The sequence below is a fragment of the Typopeltis vanoorti genome, chromosome 26 (assembly GCF_054136105.1).
Source record: "Typopeltis vanoorti isolate ZY-2024b chromosome 26, IOZ_Tvanoo_1.0, whole genome shotgun sequence".
In the NCBI taxonomy this organism is placed as follows: Eukaryota; Metazoa; Arthropoda; class Arachnida; order Uropygi; family Thelyphonidae; genus Typopeltis; species Typopeltis vanoorti.
Window position 1 is genome coordinate 8,808,964 of NC_143574.1, and position 22,296 is coordinate 8,831,259.

The window sequence follows — 22,296 nt, forward strand, 5'->3', positions numbered from 1 at the left end:
ACACAATATACTAATGCTTGAAGAAGACACGTCTGACACATAAAACATTGCCTCATGTTCCTTAATTCACTTCAAGTTATCCTGTGATTAATTGCATTGGACCAATTAATAAGCGCTGATGTGCTGTGCACTCTTAAAACTTTCATACATCAATAAAAATGCAATCATACCATAAAGTTGGTGTGAATTTTGTAATGTGGGTGTTACATAAGCCAGCCACATGACAGCACACCCACCCAACCAAAATGGACATGTGAATCCACTGGAATTAAGACAAGTTGAGAAATCTTGGGAATATTACAAGGATTTGTATTTTAAATTTCCAGATCTACAAAACTAATTTTTAGTTTTGTAGATCTGGAAAAGGCATATGACAAGGCACCCAGAGGAAAGCTCTTCAAAATGCTAAAATTATATTGTGTAAATGGGACATTATATTGAGCAATACATAGTTCTCTATTTAAGCTGTAAGTCAGTTAGAATTGAAGGAGGTAGAGGAAGGTGGTCAATGTTAAATCGACCATCTTCCTCTACCTACTTGTCGGTGTGTGACAAGGGTGCACATTATCTCCACTATTATTCATTATCTATATGGATCACATTATGAAGCAAAGTGGTATTAAATCTGATATCAAAATTTGGATATGTTAATCTTGGCTCATTACTGTATACAAATATTATAATTCTAAATAAATTCAGTACAAGTTTGCAGGATTTCCTAAATTGAATAACTTTTGTAATAAATATGGTATGCTAATCAGCAATAAAAAGACCATGAAAATAGGCAGAAGCATTGAAAATATCAAATGGATTGTGAATGGAGAACCTATAGAACAAGTAACTATTTCAGCTATTTATGCAAAATTTTTAGTTTTTTAGTGAAATTTCAAATTAAATATAGGAATAGACAAAAGAATTAGCAAAGCTGGTATCATATGAAGTGAACTGAATAAATTTTGGTGGAATAAGAGGGACAAATTAATTAAAACACAAAACTAGTTGTATATAATACTGTGCCCAAACCAATTTTAACTTATGGATCTGAGAGCTGGGTTCGAAATAAAACAAAGACCACTGATATGAGAGTTCTGGGAAAGATTAGTGATGAACAGATAGCATCAATGGGAGTATCTTATAAATGATATTAGGAAAGAACTTACCATTATTGGGATTTAGGAATGTGTTTGCAGAGCTAATCTCAGTGGAACAGTCACTTAAGCATAATGAAGAGGGAGAGTTAGAAAAACAAGTGTTCTTTGTCAGGATGGCAGGAAAAAAGACTTAGAACTAGGTGGGGTTGATATGGTAAAAAGTGTCTTAGAAGATGGAAATATAAGAGCTGGTGATATTGGAATCTTGACAGATAACAGATTAATTTGAAGGAAAATTGTTATTTGGAAATTAGTAATAATGTAACTTTTTCGTTTATTGCTGTTATAATATCCTGTACATCTCCTGAGGGTACATGTCTGGAATTTGATAATTTTTATACTGATAGAGAATTTTTATTCAGCCATGCTGTAGATTTTATAACGAATAGTACAAATAAAATAAGAACATAAATGTTAATATCATAATGTATATTTTTTATATTAATCCTACACGTGCCGTTGTAAAACCTATTAATTTAATGCTGTGTAGGTGAGAAATTAAGCAGGAAGTTGTGGTCATTGGACAACATTATATGAGAACAAAAATTGCAGAAGTAATTTTTGTTTAGAAAATAAGTAGTACAGAAGTAGAAGTAGATGAAATGAGAGATATTGGTTTTATGGATTTACAGTTGGTCAGCAGTTGCTTACATTTTTATAGGCTTGGAGGATGACAGAAGCTAGCTCAGTACAGCAGCACCATTGGAAGTATCTGTTGAAAAGAAAAACGGATCACCTGTGTGATAAAAAATGCCATCTGTTCATGCTCCTAATCTTTCTCAGTACTCATATCTCTGGTCTCTAGTCAAGTGTTTTTTTTTTTTCTAACCTGGCTTTCAGATCCATAAGTTCATGTATCATGTATACAGTTAATTTAGTGTTTTGAACTGATTTCTCTCTTATTCCATATAAATTTATTTAGCTGACTTCCTATCATACTGACTTTGTTGATTCTGTTGTTTATTTCAATGCTTAATTTACCATCCTCACTAAAAATCGTACCTAAGTAGCTGAAATGTTTTACTTGTTCTATAGGTTCTCCATTCACAATGCAGTTGATATTTTCAATGTTTCTGCCTATTTTCATTGTCTTTGTCTTGTTATTGCTGATTTTCATACCAAATTTATCACAACAGTTATTCAGTTTAGTCAGGGGATCTTGCAGACTTATACTGGATTTATTTAAAAGTACAATATAATCTGCATAAAGTAAAGAGCTGAGATTAACATCTCCGATTTTGATATTGGATCCATATAGTGATCCATATAGATAATGAATAACAGAGGGAATAATGTACATTCTTGTCTGACACCAGATTCCACATCTGAGAGCTGTTCAGCTTTTATTCGCTTTAATACTTTTTTTACATGTTCTTCTTTTCGGTGTGAAATTCAGTTTTATCCTGCTCAAGACTAAATGGTGATCACTTCCAATTTCAAATAGACACTAGTGTCCTGTATCAATGAGAGAACATCACTATCAACAATATCATAGTCAATGAGACTTTTCTTATTCCTTGCCTCTTCTCTCCATGTGAATTTGTGCGCATTTTTATGTTGGAACATTGTGTTAGTAATAACCAATCCGTATCATGAGCAGAAATCCAACAGGTATTTGCTATTATTATTAGCTTTGCTGTCCGTGCGGTTAGCCTAGTGGCTTTGCGCCTTGCAACCATATGCCTGGGGAAGGAGCGTCCTGGGTTCGATTCCTGTCACCGATGTGAGGAGCTTAAGGATCTTCCTCAGCCATAGTCAAGTTAGCCAGTCTTGGGCATGGACAGCAGGGTTTTCCCCCCAGTTTACCTGGTGTTTTTCATCCCGCAAGCAGGCAAACCAGCCTCGTGAACACACATGGATCTACAGCCATAAATCCTTAACCCCCCCCCCATGAGGGGGGCTCAACTCGCCCCAATAGGGACGGGGGAGAAAAGGGAGGAAACTCCATATGAATAAATAAATAAATTAGCTTTGCTCATTTCTCCAAATTGTCCCAAAATATTTTTGTATGTCTGACAACCATTTCCTACTCTGCTATTTAGATCCCCAACAAGGACTAACTTTTCCTTTATCATTTGTGTCAGTTGCTTTCTCTAAAGCCTCAAAACATTCCTCCACTTCTACCTTTGTAGAACCTTCTGTGGGACCATAGGCACAAATAAGTCTCATCGTCCAGTTTCCCATTCTGATATTTGCCCACATCCCTACTTGATATTGCCTGCCATTCAAGAAGATTAGTCTCGTATTTAGTGTTGAATACTATAGCGACTCCTTCTTTTTCCTGATTGTTATTGCCTGAATCTAACATTTTGTATTTATTGCTTAGAAAGATGTCACACAGTTTTTGTCTTAGCACAAATGTGAAGTTGCACCATGCATTAGCTGTCATGCAAAGACTGCATGTGATTGGTAAAATTGAAATCTGAGAAGATGAAGGATTTGAAGGGAGGTTTTCAGATGCTATTTAATACAAGACCTTCATTCTTTTTCTCAAAGATTCATGTGAATAGATAACTGTAATGTAAATGTCCCAGTTTACTGTATGGTTAGCAAATGAGGTGTGGATGATCAAACTAGATCTTTTTTTTTTCTTTTATACTCAACATCTCCCACATGTTCTTTCTTTCCCACTTCAAGCTTGTTTGCCTGATGTAGGCTAGACCACATGGGCATGTGGTCTGAGTAGGCTGCAAACTGTTTCAGTAGGCTTGAAAGTCAATCTGATGTTATGATATTTGAAAAGGGAAGCAATCTGAATGGATAGGTTGCCAGTATATGGAATGGTATTGGACATTCTTAATAAGATGAGGGACGATTTAAAAATAAAATCTTGTCAACTTTTTTTTTGGAGTTTGGAGCAAGAAATGGAGTTTAACATCATCTTCTAGTTCTAATATACAATTAGTTGTAAGTTTAAGAGAGTTAAGAATATATTAATTTCTAAATAAACCACTAATATATATTTATGGCTACCTTACCTTAGCAATATACCCTCTGACAATTCGCTATTCTCCCCCACTCCCTCACCCAAATCCCCTTCATCAATTTCCTGGAGTACATTTCCATCAAATGTATTACACAGCTAGTAATCTTTTTATTCCAAAGGCAGTCTTTACACTTTTCCACATTAAACTGTTACCTGTTATCTTTCGCCCATATTGGCAACCTATTTAAATCTTCCTCTCTCTATATTGCGTTGATTACCCTATCCAATTTTGTATCATCGAATGAATTGGTCTGACTACAGAGCCTTGTGTGCACATTGCTGGTTACCTGTTTTTACCTGAATTTTTCTCCTTAATATACTACTTTTTGATATCTATCCATTAGCCATCCTCGTATTCATATCACCAATTTCATATCTATCCCACACTTGTTCCAATTTGTGTAATGGAGTTCTTGTATCCTGTCAAATGCCTTTGCAAAATCCAGTGATATCATCATGTATCCATTCTCTTTAACTCAGCTGTTGCTATTATAATTTGTGTGTTTGTCCTCACAGCTTAAGTGCTGTGAGGACATCATGTTGGAGGCTTAATGGATTTTTTACAACACTCGGAAAGGATTAAAACAGAATTTAATACTGCCTATATTTCTTCCTAGTCACTAGGACATCTACGGGGATTACAAAAACAACTAATGTAACATGAACACAAATATCATACAATACTAAGCCCAACCACGTGGGTGACACTAAAGTCCTATCTAGGTGGAGCGCCCTCTAAGGGCGGTTGTAGCTGGCCTGGAATGTAAGGTGAGACCTCTGGTGATGAGTGTTTCCCAAATCTTCGGAAGCTTAATACAATTGTATTTATTAAGATTTGGTTGATTTCTGAGAGCTGCTGCTGCTTCTAAGAATAGTCTCTCTTTCTTGAATTTGCTGTGGTGGAGCATGGTGGTTTTTTCCATGATACGCTGTGGGTGGTGTCCAAGACATGGTCATCCAAGCCTGAATGACCATAGTTGTGTTTACAGATGTAAGACTTGTGTTCCTCCAGGCAGATGGATGCTGATCTGCCTGTCTGTCCAAAGTATGCCAGCTTACAGGAACAGGGTACTTTGTAAACTCCAGGCAGAGAGAGAGAGAGGAGGGAGCTGATCTTTCGTAGAACGGATAAGGGTAGCAAGTTTGCGGTGGGGCTTATGTGCTGTGTGTAGGTTGTACTTTTTTAGAATCTTGGTTATTTTTTCGGATGTGCCATGGATGTAGGGTATGGTGATGGCATTTTTAAATTCTTGTTGATGGGAATGGGGAGGAACTGGTTATTTTTTTGATACTGTGATTGCTGATTTAGCACGCAAATCCGAGCAATATGGTAAATCAAAACTATGACTATCTAGGCAACTAAATAGGCTGGCCTTTTTAAAAAGATGTCAGGATACAAGAGTGATATCGAACTGCGTTAAACTAAAGACCAATTTCCATTCCAAAAAAGCACTCCACATATATAACCGTGCCAGCCTGGCATTACTACGCAAGCAAATGGCCTCTACTCGTGCCACCCTGTCATTAACGAATGCCGCCATTGGCTCCTTACATTCAGAGCTCCCCGCCGTTCTTAACCCTGAATGTCGATTCTCTCTGGCATTTTGGAAACTTCCGCACGGAAAGAATTTCAAAAAATAAACACGTCAAGAAATATAACAACCTGGTTAAAGACAAACCACAAATTCAACCACTCCAGACAGTAGTAAATCTCTCTTCCAAAAGGCTCAACGACAATGCTATCAGCGCCCTTTGCCTTGGCAGTAATTTTGCCATCGCTCCGAAGGAAGTGCCGGTGCTTGATGTAATGGTTAACATCAAACGTGGCATCGGTCGCTTACCATCGGAGATAGCCAACAACATCAGACTTGACGTAGCCAACATCCTCGCTCATTCTTCACCTCCAAAAAGTAATTTATCGTATACCCAACGCGCGGCTCTCCTGAAATTACGGAAAGAAAAAAGTATCGTCATCACCATTGCGGATAAGGGTAATGCCACAGTCGTTCTTAATACCAGAGAATACAATCGTAAAATGAATATTATCCTCCGCGATCGCGCTACCTACATCCCGCTAGAACACGACCCCACAAAAACACAAGTTAAGAAATTAAAAATCTTTCTTAAAAAAGTATCTTCCTGGCCCCCTGACATCACGAAAAAACTTGAACCTTTCCGCTCCTGTTCCCCCCCCGAATACACGGTTTACCAAAAATCCACAAACCCAATTTCCCACTCAGACCTATAGTAGATGCCACCAATGCATCTTGCTACAGACTGTCTAAACAGTTGGCCAACTCTCTGACCCCCCCCCCCCCTCACTGGAAGGTCCACTTCCTATATAAAAAACTTGACCCACTTTAAAGCCCTCATAGAAAATTTAACCTTGAATAACGCAGACATATTGGTAAGCTTTGATATCTCCTCTTTGTTTACCAATAGTCCCTTAACAGACACCTTATCTCTCTTAGAAAACGTTTTTCCGTCTGACATCTTAGATCTCTTTTCCTTTGCCATTAACTCTGGGTATTTTTCTTGGAGGAACAAAATCTACAAGCAGATAGAGGGAACTGCCATGGGTTCCCCCCTCTTGCCAATTTCTATATGGAAGATTTCGAAAAATGAACCCATAGACTCAGCCCCAATCAAACCTTCTATCTGGCTAAGATATGTAAATGATGTGTTCTCTATTTGGCCTCATGGCCCAGACATGTTAGACTCCTTCTTCAGTCATCTCGGTAGCCTACATCCAAGAATCCAGTTTACTATGCAAAAGGAAAAGAACAATTGTTTATTTACCCTTCTTAGACACCTTAGTTACACTTGCCTTCACTGTATACAGAACCCCCCCCCCCCACACACACAGGCAGATACATTCACAAACTCTCCCCCCCCCCTCAACAATATGGCATTATTAAAACTCTTACCAAGAGAGCCCACAATCTTTGTTCCAGTGGAACCGCCCTCACTACTGATCTTAACCACATACACAGCACCTTCCTCTCTAATGGCTACAGCGATCACAGTATCAAAAAAATAATCAGTTCCTCCCCCATTCCCCATCCTTCTCTTCAACAAGAATTAAAAAATGCCATCACCATACCCTACAACCGTGGCACATCCGAAAAAATACCCAAGATTCTAAAAAAGTACAACCTACACACAAAGCATTTAAGCCCCACTGCAAACTTGCTACCCTTAATCATTCTATGAAAGATCAGCTCCCTTCTCTCTCTCTCTCTCTGCCTGGAGTTTACAAAGTACCCTGTTCCTGTAAGCTGGCGTACTTTGGACAGACAGGCAGATCAGCATCCATCTGCCTGGAGGAACACAAGTCTTACATCTGTAAACACAACTATGGTCATTCAGGCTTGGCTGACCATGTCTTGGACACCACCCACAGCGTATCATGGAAAAAACCACCATGCTCCACCACAGCAAATTCAAGAAAGAGGGACTATTCTATTCTTAGAAGCAGCAGCAGCTCTCAGAAATCAACCAAATCTTAATAAATACGGTTGTATTTAGCTTCCGAAGATTTGGAAAACACTCATCACCAGAGGTCCCACCTACAACCGCCCTTAGAGGGTGCTCCACCTAGATAGGACATTAGTGTCACCCACGTGGTTGGGCTTAGTATTGTATGATATTTGTGTGCATGTTACATTAGTTGTTTTTGTAATCCCCGTAGATGTTCTAGTGACTAGGATGAAATATAGGAAGTATTAAATTCTATTTTAATCTTTTCTGAGTGTTGTAAAAAATCCATTAAGCCTCCAACATGATGTTGCTATTATAAAAAGTTAATAAATTACTAAAGCATGACTGACTTTACACAAAGTAATGGTGAGCTTAATTAAGAAATGACTAGGTTATGTTTGTACTCAGTTTTGAATATAGGATAATAATCCCCAATCATACATTTGATATTTTTGGATATGAAGGGGAAATGAGAAAAAAAGAATTGATTCTTGAACAGTTTTTAGATTTGAAGAGTTTAGTATTTAAAAAAATATATATAATCAAACAAGTAATCTGCCAGTATTATATAGAGCAAAAATGGTGTAATTTTAATTAATTCAGATTTAACTTGTAACAGAAAATAGGTTGATTTGAAAGATTTCTGGCTCTGAGTATTTTATTTGGTAATGGCCATCAGTAATTGAGTATGTAATTTTTAGCATATTTACAAAATGTGTAAGAACCAATTAGATTTGTTTTGTCCCTCCATCTGTAATGCAAGCTATTCAAGAGACTCTGGCTGAACAAACTTTTTTGAAATTGTTTACTTGAAATCATTACAAAAATTTGTTGAACTATCTCACTTTATTTCATTTTTCTTTCAGGTAGGTGTACTAAAAGTAAAAAAAATGCTAAAATTGCATATACCATAAATATAATATGCTCTTTGTGGGTAGAATTTAGAATTTACACGAGAAATCTGTATGTTCTGAAATCTGTACAAAGCAACAACACTAGACAAAACAAAAGTATACTTAAGAATAAAGAGCTAATAAGCTTCATTTCGGCAATGAAAACATTACTTAAATTAAGGGGATATTAAATCCCACATAGTTTTAAAACCGAATAAGAAACTCAAAGATTGAAATCAGAGAGTTTCTTGCCGAATATAGTAAACTATAAAGTATCGGCGACATTAGCGTTAGCCAATGCAAGTGATCCTAGTACGTAGTACAATACCGGACGATTCGTTGCAAAGGTGGGGGAAGTTCAGATCGCTATTCTTAGGTATTTTCCATAGGGATATTCGGTTTTAAAACTATGTGGGATTTAATATCCCCTTAATTTAAGTAATGTTTTCATTGCCGAAATGAAGCTTATTAGCTCTTTATTCTTAAGTAACTTAATGGTTGCACCTGTTTGAAAAACTCGTTCGCAGAGTATATAAGTTCTTTTCGCTATACACTTTGGTATTAGGTCTAGCTACTCACTGATGAAGCCTCAAAAAAGGCTGAAACCAGTCTGGGTAGTGACCTCCCTCCATAATGTAATAACAGCATACATTTCCTAGGAAATGTGTTTTTACATTATGGAAAATACCTAAGAATAGCGATCTGAACTTCCCCCACCTTTGCAACGAGTCGTCCGGTATTGTACTACGTACTAGGAATACTTGCATTGGCTAACGCTAGTGTCGCCGATACTTTATAGTTTACTATATTCGGCAAGAAACTCTCTGATTCCAATCTTTGAGTTTCTTATTCGGTTTTAAAACTATGTGGGATTTAATATCCCCTTAACAAAAGTATACATTTTACATAAGTCAAAACTGAATCAGTGTCATAAATCATTAACTTTAGATGCCTGTTTTGTTTTGTCATGTTTTTTTACAAATATATTACCATTCAATAAAGTTGTTGAAATACTGTAAATTCGTTGATTATGATAACTCTTAAAAAAAAAAAAAAAAAAAAAAATATTAATAAATTTTGCCTCAGAACAGTTCAACTGTAGTATTTAAACAGTTATAAGAACCTGGAGAAAAAAAAGTGTATTTGGTTATGTACATACTGCTGTGCAATAATTTTTCATTGCTGAACCAGTCCTAGGTTCAAGATTGAATCCCCTCCATTATAATTTATTTTTATTTACAAAATTATTTGAATTTTTTTTTTTTTTCACTTTAATTGGGTTAATTTTATTATAAACATGTTTCAGCATGTTCTTTTTTTAGCTGAAATGAATGAAATTGAATATTTAGGGTCATTATTAATTTTGTCATGCCATTTTTTTGCTGGAAAACAAAATTGTTTATATACATATCTAAAAGTGACTTTGAGATCAAGAATTTGTCAACATGCATGAATGCTATTACAAAATTAATATTCTTTTTTTTACGAATGTCTTCAGTCACTTTCTTGTTAATTATATAATTTTGTGTGACCAAACTATTTCATCCCAAATTTTATTCTAATTTATTACTCATCTATTGGTCAGAAAAATCTATATTACTAAATTTAAAGGACGCTGTTATAGACAGAATCCTTTATTATTTAAAAAATATATTAGAGAAATATTTAAATTTTGATAAACAAGTGTATTTTATTAGTGAGTCTAAAATCTAAACAGTCGTATGTCTTAGAATGTGTGGTTGTTGATAGTATTATGCGCCAGTAATAGTGTTATATGTATTGTATTGCATTTTTGAAATAATATTTACTATTTAAAATTTAACATTGAAAAATTTATGAAATATGTTTTTCAAATGTGTGTACACCCCTTGAGGATACATGGCAGGAATTTGATGTTTTCAAATGTCATCTTTCAGGCAAGGATCATATCGCTATAGACGGGGAACCACTGCTGTTCTTACAACTCAAGTTATTCCTTTGGAAGTCGAAGAAACTATTGTAAAGCCTGTAGATGATGAGTCAATGGATACATCTGGATACCCCTCATAATAATACTAACTTTATCACTTCAACTTAATAAAAATGTTTAAGCTGTTTTGTTACTAATTAAAGTTATTTATGTTTAACCGGAACTTCAAGATGTATGTGGTTCCACAAGAATTTTTTTTTTTTTTTTTTGTATAGGTCATTGAAGATATTAAAGTCATATTTTTATCATTTGTGGCTTGTTTTTTTTTTTAAATAAAACATAGATCCAAGGATACATCACATGTCAAAAATTGAGCGAATTATTTTTTTCTGTGTAGTTGTTTAATATAAAGAAAAGTAGATATGGTCAATATTTAGTTGAAAAATTACTCTAAATAGGAAGATAGAAAATATTTATACTGTAGTTTACATTATACACCAGTTACATTTTCACTATATAATTTAAGGAAATTATAACGTACTAGGATATACATTAAAATAAATTTTAATATATTTCAATATTTCGGCAACGTCATGTTGTCATTTTCAAGAACTTAAGTACAAGACACATGCACGCAGGCTCAACAAAACAGTAAGTGTGGAAGAAGTAGGAAGCTATTATTTCTCCTAAAGTCCTGATTGTGCCCTCTAGCAGGCAATGTTGGTATTCTTGGGCGATTGGGCTGAAGGTCTTCTGATGCAGGTTTCCCAAATTTGAGAAAGTCTCATGCAGCCAAATTTGTTGAGGTTTGGATCGTTTCTTAGGGCTGAAGCTGATTTCATGAAAAGCCTTTCATATCTGTATTTGCTACGGTGTATTATCCTGGCTTTCTTCCACCGTATTCTATGGCAGGTATCCAGCACATGGTCAGCAAGACCAGAGTGGCTGTATTGGTGAAAACGGATGTAGTCCTTGTGTTCTGAAATTCTGATATTTGCTGTCTGGCCAGAGTAGGACAGCTTACAGCTGCAAGGGACCTGGTATACACCAGGTAGGTCTAGTGGGGGGGGGGTTATTTATGGTAGAGCAGATAAGGGATGCCAATTTTTTTATATGGTCTGTAACAAGTAGTTAAGTTATGTTTGTTTAAGATCTCTATTGTTAGATCGGTCTACTTACCTCCCTATCGAGTACAATCCCACCAACTCGCAAATTAGAAAACTTCACAGGCTCCTTAAGAAGGTCACTTCTTGGCCTGTGGAAATCACTAACAAATTAAAACCATATAACTCCATACCCCCCCCGTATATATGGACTCCCAAAAATTCACCATTACGTCCCATAGTGGATGGCATTGATTCCCCCACATACAAACTAGCTAAACATTTGGCCAAAGCTCTCTCACACTATACTGGCAACACACCTTCATACATAAAAAAAAAACTCAGCCCACTTCAAAGCCAGCATAGAAAACCTTACACTCAAACACACTGACATTATGGTCACTTTTGATGTCTCCTCCTTATTCACAAATGTCCCACTCAAAGAATCCTTAGAGCTAATCCAAGCTAAATTTCCTCCCGATATCACAGCCCTATTTCAGTTCACAATGAACTCAGGCTATTTTGTTTGGCAAGAAAAATTCTACAAACAAATAGAGGGGACAGCCATGGGTTCTCCACTCTCCCCACCCTTGGCCAACTTTTATATGGAGACTTTTGAAGAGAAAGCCTTAAACTCTGCCCCCACAAAAACCAACCGTTTGACTTCGCTATGTAGATGATATATTCGCTATTTGGCCACATGGCTCCGATGCACTCCTCTCCTTAACACACTTAAACAACCAACACCCAGAATCAAATTCACCCTGGAAGAAGAAAAAAACAACTGCATTCCTTTCTTAGACACACTAGTCACCTGGCACCCTGATGGAACCTTGGTTTTCTCAGTATATAGAAAACCCACCCATGCGGGCAGATACATTCACCAACAATCCCACCACCCCTCACAACAATATGGAGTCATTGACACTACACAACAGGGCTAAACTTATCTGCTCGAATGACAATGCCCTAGCCACAGAACTAAACCACATTCTCAATACTTTCGCAGCCAATGGCTACCCCCTCCAAAAAATCCAAAAAAAAATATTGAAACCAGTAAACCACAACCCCCCCCTCACAACAAGGATTACTCTAAATCCATCACCAATCTAAATCCATTTCCGAGGCATCTCGGAAAAAATCACAAAAATCAAAAAAAACATAACATAACTTCTTGTTACAGACCATATAAAAAATTGGCATCCCTTATCCACTCTACTAAAGACCAACTTACCTGGTGTATACCAGGTCCCTTGCAGCTGTAAGCTGTTTTACTTTGGCCAGACAGCAGGACAGCAAATATCAGAATTTCCGAACACAAGGACTACATCCGTTTTCACCAATACAGCCACTCTGGTCTTGCTGACCATGCGCTGGATACCTGCCATAGAATACGGTGGAAGAAAGCCAGGATAATACACCGTAGCAAATACAGATATAAAAGGCTTTTCATAGAATCAGCTTCAGCCCTAAACCTCAACAAATTTGGCTGCATGAGACTTCCTCAAATTTGAGAAACCTGCATCAGAAGACCTTCAGCCCAATCGCCCAAGAATACCAACATTGCCCGCTAGAGGGCACAATCAGGACTTTAGGTGAAATAATAGCTTCCTACTTCTTCCTCACTTACTGTTTTGTTGAGCCTGCGTGCACGTGTCTTGTACTTAAGCTCTTGAAAATGGCAATGTGACGTTGCCGAAATATATTAAAATTTATTTTAATGTATATCCTAGTACGTTGTAATTTCCTTAAATTATATAGTGAAAATGCATAACCAATGTCTAATCCTTTCCACGAAAAACACCAATTACAGTATTAAATTTGTCACACTTGTTACAGCAAAATTGCTATAATAGTGGATTAACATGAAGCTTGTTGATATAAAAATATTTTATTCAAATAAGCTGCATGTCCTCATTTTGAAAGGGATTGAAATTAAAAAAAAACTCGAGGTTGTATATGTACACTTGTTTGTTTTACTAAATTTACCTTATCATCCACAAATCTACTGATGTAAACATACTCCATTGTGTATCTGAATGCAAGTTTGAAGGTGTGTCTTTTCCTTCTCATTACAGATAATTTCTTTCCAAAAAAAAAAAAAAACGGTATGCCATTGTCCCATTTTTGAATTTCCAAGATTCATGTAACATTCCTAAAATATATACACTGCTTAGAAAGAAGTCAATGGACACACCCACGGGCAAAGTGCATCATGTCATCTGTTTGCAGCCAGGCCATCTCAGATCAACAATCAGTGATATACTGAGATGCAAGTGCCACCTTCAGTGGGTGACCTACCACACATCAAATGTGACCATAGGGTGCTATGAAGGATATGTAAAAACCATTTGTCAGCTGACACCTTGAATGCAGAGTTCCAGGCATTGACTGGAACATTATTTACAGAAATTTATAATTATCCAACAGAAACTAAAATATCCCGTAATTCTTTTGAGCAGCACTGTTCAAATAATTATCTGTTGGATACTTTATACATGAATAAATATTTCTTACTTATGGATAGTGTGTAATTAATGAGATTATTTAAATAATCGATATTTATTACAAATTTAACAAATTATATATTTTAGTGTGAAATAATTTTAACAAGAATAACCAATAACGTTTTTGTTACTTTTGAATAGGGCATATGATCTCCATTAACAGCCGAAACAGCGGTGCATCTTGATTGCATGGACCGGATAAGATGATCAAACAGTTCTTGTGGGGTATTTCCCCACTCTTCTATGAGAGCAAGTTCGAACTCTTGAAGCGATCGTGGTGGCACCAGACGAGCAGAAATGCGCCTTCCTAAAGCATCCCAGACATGTTCCATTGGATTCCGGTGAACAGGCAGGCCAATCCATTTGTTCAATTCCTTCCTCAAACCACTCTTGTACCAAATTTGTATGGTGTGGTCGAGCAGTCATCCATAAAAATGAATTCTTGGCCAATTGCAGCAGCATATGGACGAACAATAGTTCCAAAATTTCATAGCGATTCCTTTGGGCTGTTAAGGAACTTCCTGATAAAATAGAGATCAGTATGGCCACCTATACTTATTCCAGCCCATACCATCAAACTTCCACCTTGATGTTGGGGTCTTTCACGAACAAACTGTGGATTATTTCTTGTTCCACTTTCACGCCATATCAAGATAAATCGGTTATCTGGTTGCAGACTGAACCTGGACTCGCCGCTAAAAAGTACACGAGCCCAATCCTCATTTGTCCAATTGTGGTGTTCCTGTGCCCAAATTCTGGCTGTTTTGTGATTTGCAGCAACTGGAATGCAAACCATTGGTTTTTGAGTATATAAACCTATGGCATGAAGAGATTTCGTAGTGTCTGTCGATACCCCCCCCTCCCTGTCGCTGCGGCAAGTTCGCTTCGAAGTTGTCTTGCGTTAAATGTACGATTTCTTCTGACAAGTAACAAATACAGATCGTCTCTTGGAGTTGTTCATGATGGGCGAACTTGACCTCTTCGGCAAACATTTCCCATCTCCAGAAAGCGATTCCGATGTCGCGAAGTTACGTTTTGAGATACACGACATGCTTGAGTGACAACTTGCTGCGTTTGTTAAGCTTCTAATCGACCAATGGCTCTCCAAGCCATGGATTCCGGGATATCATGTTGCACTGTCATTTTTAACAGAATAATGGGTGGTAGCGGATACAAATGTACAATTGAAGTGATAATTATGCACTGTAGAAGTGAGCCTAACAAGCCACGCTTTTATATATCTCCCACATACTAATACAACTAAGACTTTCTACAAGTCTTAACGTGATTTTGTATGCAGTTGCTTGTTCTACACTATTGTATATCAAGAATATTTTAAAAACATATATATATATATATGCATGGAGGTTCATTTACTCGGTTGTTAAACATATTTTTTAAAACAATTGAATGACAAACCGAGAGAAAATGAAAAAGGTTTAATAGCATCACACGACTAGTTTTGGCTTTTTACAGCCTCCTTCAGGTATTTTTATAAAAGAAAAGAAAAAATATTAAACATTGAAGATAAAAACTGTGGAGACAGCACAGGAAAGTCACTATTCATATTTAACGTGAAAACGTAGTTAACGTATTCAAGGCTGTTCCTTTGTTGGCCACATTGTTGGGTGAGTGCGTGCGTATAGCATCTCGTGAGCACTAGTATTTGATCACAGCAGAATGATAGTCTGGACGGTTTTAGCTTAAATTATTATTTAAATGTACAGGGTTGAGGATGATTTCTCTAGATTCTACAATTTTTCTCTCCAATTCGTCATGGAAACGGAAAATGTTAGATCTGTCCCAAAGGAATGTATGACTATGGTTTTCATAATCAGAATCGGCCGAAAAAAGGATATAGGTGGATAAAGCGCTGGCACGTGTTCTCTTGTAAGCGATGTCCCTCCATATACAATTCAATAGATTTATCCGTCTGGCCAAAGTAAGGAATGTCGCAGTCACACCATATCTTGTACACACCGGGATATTTTAGATTGTGATGGCTAGGCTTTGGACGGCTCGCTAGAGAGCGGATCTTAGGAAGCAGAGTAAATAAAGTTTTAATGTTATAGTTTTTGGCATGATTTCATTGGCCATGGCTAGCTTTGGCCAATGAAATAAAATATTTTGCAATATGTTTTGAAAGGTTGTATGTTGGTGAATCAGTGCCTTCAACGATGGGACGAAGTGGGGTATTTTCCTTGTGGATCTTGGGAATGTTCCTACAGACGAAGTCCTGACACTACTCAAAGATAAATTATCCAAAAAAATGTTAGCCTTACTTACTCATTGCATCAAGTCTGGATACTTTAGATTTCAGGACACATCTACAAGCAAAATCATGGTCTAGCAATGGGTAATCCTTTATCTCCTGTACTTGCCAACATTTATCTGGAAGATTTTGAAGTTAAAGCTATCTCTTCTTATTCCTTAGCACCTAGAATTTGGAAACGATATGTGGACGACATTTTCCTCATTTGGAGCCATAGACGTGATTCTCTCCTGGATTTCCTTGAACATCTCAATAGTCAACACCCGAATATCCAATTCACGGTTGAGTTTGAAACTAATGGTTCCCTGTATTTGCTGGACGTGAAACTGATCCGTTCTTCTGAAAAACAAAATTTCGATGTACCAAAAACCCACACACACCAATAGATATCTCCATAGTCAGTCCCATCATTTCTCTCCTCAGAAACTTGGAAAGAAATTCTACTTTGGGACATGGAGCTTGCTCTACTTCTTGACGACCCAGATGAACTTCGTCAAGAAATCAATTTTCATAGATCTACTTTTAGACTGAATGGCTCTTCATATATTTACTAAAAAAATCCTTTTAATCCTCATAGTCGCTGTACTGAAGAAATGAATAATGTTAAAGGCAATATATCTATACCACACATAAGCTCAGTCTCTCAAAAATTAGCCAAGGTTTTCAAAAAATATAACATTAGAACTTTGATAAAGAGCCAAGGGGCTATTTTCCGGGCGGCATAAATTAAGTTAAGGGGATAATAAATTCCTCATTATTTTAAAGGCAGATACGAAAATCGGAAATCGAAATCTAAGCGTTTCATGCCGAAGAACTATCAGCGAGTCCAAGCGTAAGTCAACACCTGGGTAGTACAACACTAGGACAACTCGGAGCAAAGGTGGAGCAAGATCCATCACTGTCCTTAATATTTTCTCATAATGTATCCGGCTTTAAAATAATGAGGGATTGATTATCCCCTTAACTTAATTTACGCCACTGGAAAAATAGCCTCTTGGCTCTTTATCGTAGTAATAATAATATATGGGTACACCGGTCTGGAAATTCGTTAGTAGGGGTATATATGTGAGTTCGGTTCACTTAAACCTTGGTATTCCAGGTCTACCTACTCACTGATGAGGCCTCAATAAAGGTCGAAACCGGTCTGGGTAGTGACCTCTCCTCATAATGTAAAACAGTAATACATCTCCTAGGAGCTGCGTTTTGCATTATGAGAAAATATTAAGGATAGTGATGGAGCTTGCTCCATCTTTGCTTCGAGTTGCCCTAGTGTTGTACTATCCAGGTGTTGACTTACGCTTGGACTCGCCGATAAATTCTTCGGCATAAAACTGATAGATTTCGATCTCCGAGTTTCGTATTCGGTTTTAAAATAATGAGGGATTTATTATCCCTTTAACTTAACATTAGAACTTTATTTACTCTGCTTCCCAAGATCCGCTCTCTAGTGAGCTGTCCAAAGCCTAGCCATCACAATCTAAAATATGCCAGTGTGTACAAGATATGGTGTAACTGCGACATTCCTTACTTTGGCCAGATGGATAAGTCTATTAAATAGCGTTTGGAGGAGCACAGGAGGGACATCGCTTACAAGAGAACATATGCAAGTGCTTTATCCAGCCATGTCCTCTTTTTCGGCCGATTCTGATGATGAAAACCATGATCATACAATCATTTGGGACAGATCTGACATTTTTCGTTGCCGTGACGAATTGGAGAGAAAAAATTGTAGAATCTAGAGAAATCATCCTCAACCCTGTACATTTAAATAATAATTTAAGCTATAACCTCCCAGACTATCATTCTGCTGTGATCAAATACTGGCGCTCACGAGATGCTATACGCACTCACTCACTCAACAATGTGGCCAACTAAGGAACAGCTTTGAATACCTGTGCTGTTCAGTTTTTATCTTCAATGTTTAATGTTTTGACTTTTCGTTTATAAAAACACCTGAAGAAGGTTGTAAAAAGCCAAAACTAGTCGTGCGATACTATTAAATATAATTAAGTCCTTCGTTCACAAATCTATCTATCTATATATATATAGATTTGTTTCTGCTATAAAAATGCTAGACTTTTTTTATAACATCAGTTCTTTACAACAATTTTCAAACACTCACAAAACAATTTTGACTCTTCCTGGTTTCAGAGGCATAAGAACGCTAGAGAATTAAGGTATTTACCATGTGTTCTTACACAATGGCAAAAGGTCAAGAATCTAGCTACTCTAGTGCATGATTCTTTCGCTTCAGCAGAGAGTTTTCTCTTTAGTGAATTGATTATGGAACAAGGAGAAACGATTAGATATTGACACATTTCAATCAATGATAATTATAAAATATTTAAAAGGAATGAAGTGCGATGATTTTCAAGTTTGCGAAGAGAACATTAAAAAATATACATTTTTATGATACGTGAATGTATATAAAGAGACAAGAACATACGAATTTGATGAATTACTGTAGCAAAAATATCCAAGGAACGGAAGTTGCTGGCACTTCAAGTGTTCACAAGTGGTTAAATTTTGAGTTTGCTATGTATTATTATTATTATTATTCGTGACACCTCCAAGGAGTTCGAAGACTCATCGCGGGAGGACACTTACAACTGTTTCAACCACTACACCGAACCTCTACTACGAATCAACGCCATCTATCACCCACCTCCACCACTACCACAACTAGTATTTTTTTTGTCTGTAAATTGCGTGTGTTCTGAAGGGCCGATTTGTCTGTATGCGGGATGAAAAACCCGAGTTTCGGGAGAAAAAACCCTGCTACCTCCGTATGAGATCGGCTAACTCACCTTCGATTGAAATCGTCCAGATAAAGATTCCTCCCGTCGCGACGAGAATCGAACTTAGGCCTATTCCAATCGAAGGGTGCAATGTACCGTCGTTCTTCCAATTGCGCTACGGAGGCACTTTAAATATATTACTTTAAGTATATAAACATAGTCACTTGACTTTAAAATATCGTAACAGGTGCAGATAGGTACCTTTTAAACGCATTTAATTTTGTTCCATTTTTCATTACTGTTGTAGTCAAAATGGCGAATTTTCGATTCTTGAAAATAAATGTTAATTGTTTTGAAGGAAATCTCGTCTTCCTATATTAAAATAGCACTCATTATTGTCTGAAACATTGTAGAATTCTGTGGTCGATTTTGCTGAGATGCAGGATTTAAAACCCACTTGTTTTTGCCAGAGATCTAAATCAAAAACTAGTTGAAAAAATTCCTCTCGGCAGAGACTACAATTGAACCTATAATGGATCAAAATAGAAAAAAGGATATTTTTAGGTGAATCCTAAAAATTATACAGGTTATAGATTTTTTGTTATTAGCCATTCTTTTATGACATAAACGCGTAACCAAGTAAGTGTGACTTTCAAATCAGGTAACTGTCAACAGATTGTTGACAGTTACCTAAAGTTGACTTCACTCTCATACACATGCATTTGATAGAATTAAGTCCTTCGCATTACAGTTCTTGTTACCTTATTTTTTGAAACATCCTTGTGTTTTGAATAAAGATTGGTTATGTGAAAGACCAGAATCGTTGCCTATTGTATAACTTAAAACAAGAACAAAAAAAAAAGGAATTTATGTGCAGAGTGGGTTCATGCATAGGCACTGCGGAACTGCAGCACCCCCAATTTTTCTCGATACATAAATATATTTATTAATTTATTTATATTTGCTTGTAATGTTTAATTTTATCATCAACAATCCTATACAATTCTCTTATTTTCTATAAAAAATAATAAATTTCTTTCTTGTAGCACTAAAGAGGGCAAAGGACGCTAGCAGCACTGTGCTTATCACAGTGTCATATTACTACGCACGCAAGCATATGCGCGTCATAGTGAGATACGAGCTATTAACGTAATGCGGCACTGTCCGTCGTGAAGTCCCACTGTATTTTTTTTTTTTAGAACATTATTGGGGTTAATAATGGATTTTATTTTAAAGTAATTTTGAATTATACTATACTGTGTAATTTTATCGATAATAAACAATATATTTTCATGTTTAATTTTTTTTTACCATAATTTTGATATTTTATCCAAACACGTATACACTGTACTTATAGTATGTATATTTCGAAAGTTGCAGCGCCCCTACGATTTCAAGTCATGAGCCTCCACTGATAATAATAATAATAATAATAATAATAATAATAATAATAATAATAATAATAATAATAATAATAAAATCACTCGACTTCTCTTCTATGCATAATTAAAGTTCAAATGTTTATGTATTACAAACATCAGACCGTACAAAATATCGGTCATGGGAAGAGTCCTAGGAAAAGAAACAAGTGTTCACCGCACCATACACGTCACATAGTCCGTTACCTTTTGTTCTGGCCGTTATGGAAAATATTTCGTCAGGTTAAGTTGGTTTACGACGCCTAAATAAAAGGTAGGCGTGTAATGTCAGTAACCTTCGCGATGCCAGCGAGAGACGTACCCCCTCGTTTGCCGTATGTATGTGAGACAGAGGTGGGAAAACATAAGCAGGTAGGAGGTAATATTGATTGCATTTTCTCACATACAGAAATATTTGAAAAGTTTTCTTAGCAGGTATGAAGAAAATATTCCAAGACGTCAACAACTAGACGGAATTACACTTCTGAACATGAATATAAAAGCAGTTTGGAATGTCTTTTCAACGTCACTCACATTGAAATCAAATAACTTCCGTTACCCCCAACATGCTTGCGGAAGATTTTTTTTTTTAATTGGATATCTCCTACGATCTTTAACACGAGCATTTTCTCATTCGATGATACGACGCACCTTAGTTTAAGTAATTTATTTTTATATATTTTATAACAGCATACAAAGATGGAAAACACTAAAAGTCCGTCTTTAACGCTAGAAGAATGAGTACAAGTGAATGCTAATCTTCACAATGCTCATAATAATCAAAACAAGCATAACTCTGAAATATATTAAACTATTTGATTATATCACGTACTGGCAGAAGATAAAATGGCCAACCAACTTGAATATGCTATTTCTGATTTACAAAACTAGAGGGCTCTTTAAGGAAAACAAGCATAAAATAAGAGTATAAATAAATGTGTTTACAGTGAAACTCGATAATGGGAAGTTCGTTTGCTTTGTACGCAGAACCAACGCTAGGGTCTTTGGCGCCTGCATGCAATTTCTATCTAAGCGCCCCCTGTAACGATCCGGGCGTGTGTGCTTCTTTTACGATAATAAAAATTTAAATTATTTGAAATTTCTTAAATAAATTTTGACGGAACACCCACACGTTGGTTCGCTAAATGTAACGAACCGGGGGTGTTGACTAGGCAGGATAATCGTTAAAAACCCGAATATTCAAAAAATTCTTAAACGTTAAAGCAAATTTTGATAAAGCCACCTCACTTTAATCGTTGAATATAATGATACAGGGATTATAGCCTTCTCACCGACCCGAATCGCTAACAAAATTAAAATGAATTTTAATTATAGTTAAAATTTATTTGAACTAAAGTTTAAAAAATGTTTGCATTTTACAAGTTACTAAATTCTTAGTAACTTGTAAAAAGTTTTTAATAATTTTTATAAGTGGAACTATCTTTTAGGAAAATAAAAGAAGCTCAAGATAGATGAGAAAATAATTCAGGAATAATTAGAAAACATTTAATATAAGTATTCAAAAAATTACATCTTTACAGAATAACAGAAAATTAATTAAATTACATAAATATACTTGAAAATTTTTTAATTAAAATTTTAGGGTTTTTGATTTAATATTCGCAAAAACTGTACACCCCTTGAGGGTACATAGCAGGAATTTGATGATGATGATATTCACAAAATTAGAAATAATGTTCTTAACGTCTAATTCCGCACATATATCTTCAATAGCTATTAACGCCAAAAACTAACAAGCATTTTTTTGTGACATATTAGTTCTTAAGTAGGTTTTAATCAATTTCAACTTGGAAAAGGAACGTTCACCGCTCCCTACAC

General features: G+C 36.2%; 1 protein-coding gene across 1 annotated transcript in view; it reads left to right on the forward strand.

Moving 5' to 3' along the window:
* Positions 1 to 10,727, forward strand: part of Prosbeta2 (Proteasome beta2 subunit) — a 44,087-nt gene extending 33,360 nt beyond the window's left edge. The window contains exon 7 of the mRNA XM_090415051.1: positions 10,427 to 10,727. Coding sequence (XP_090271177.1) covers positions 10,427 to 10,559 — 133 coding nt within the window. The 3' untranslated portion in view covers positions 10,560 to 10,727. The remainder of the gene's footprint in view (positions 1 to 10,426) is intronic.
* Positions 10,728 to 22,296: the final 11,569 nt, after the last annotated feature.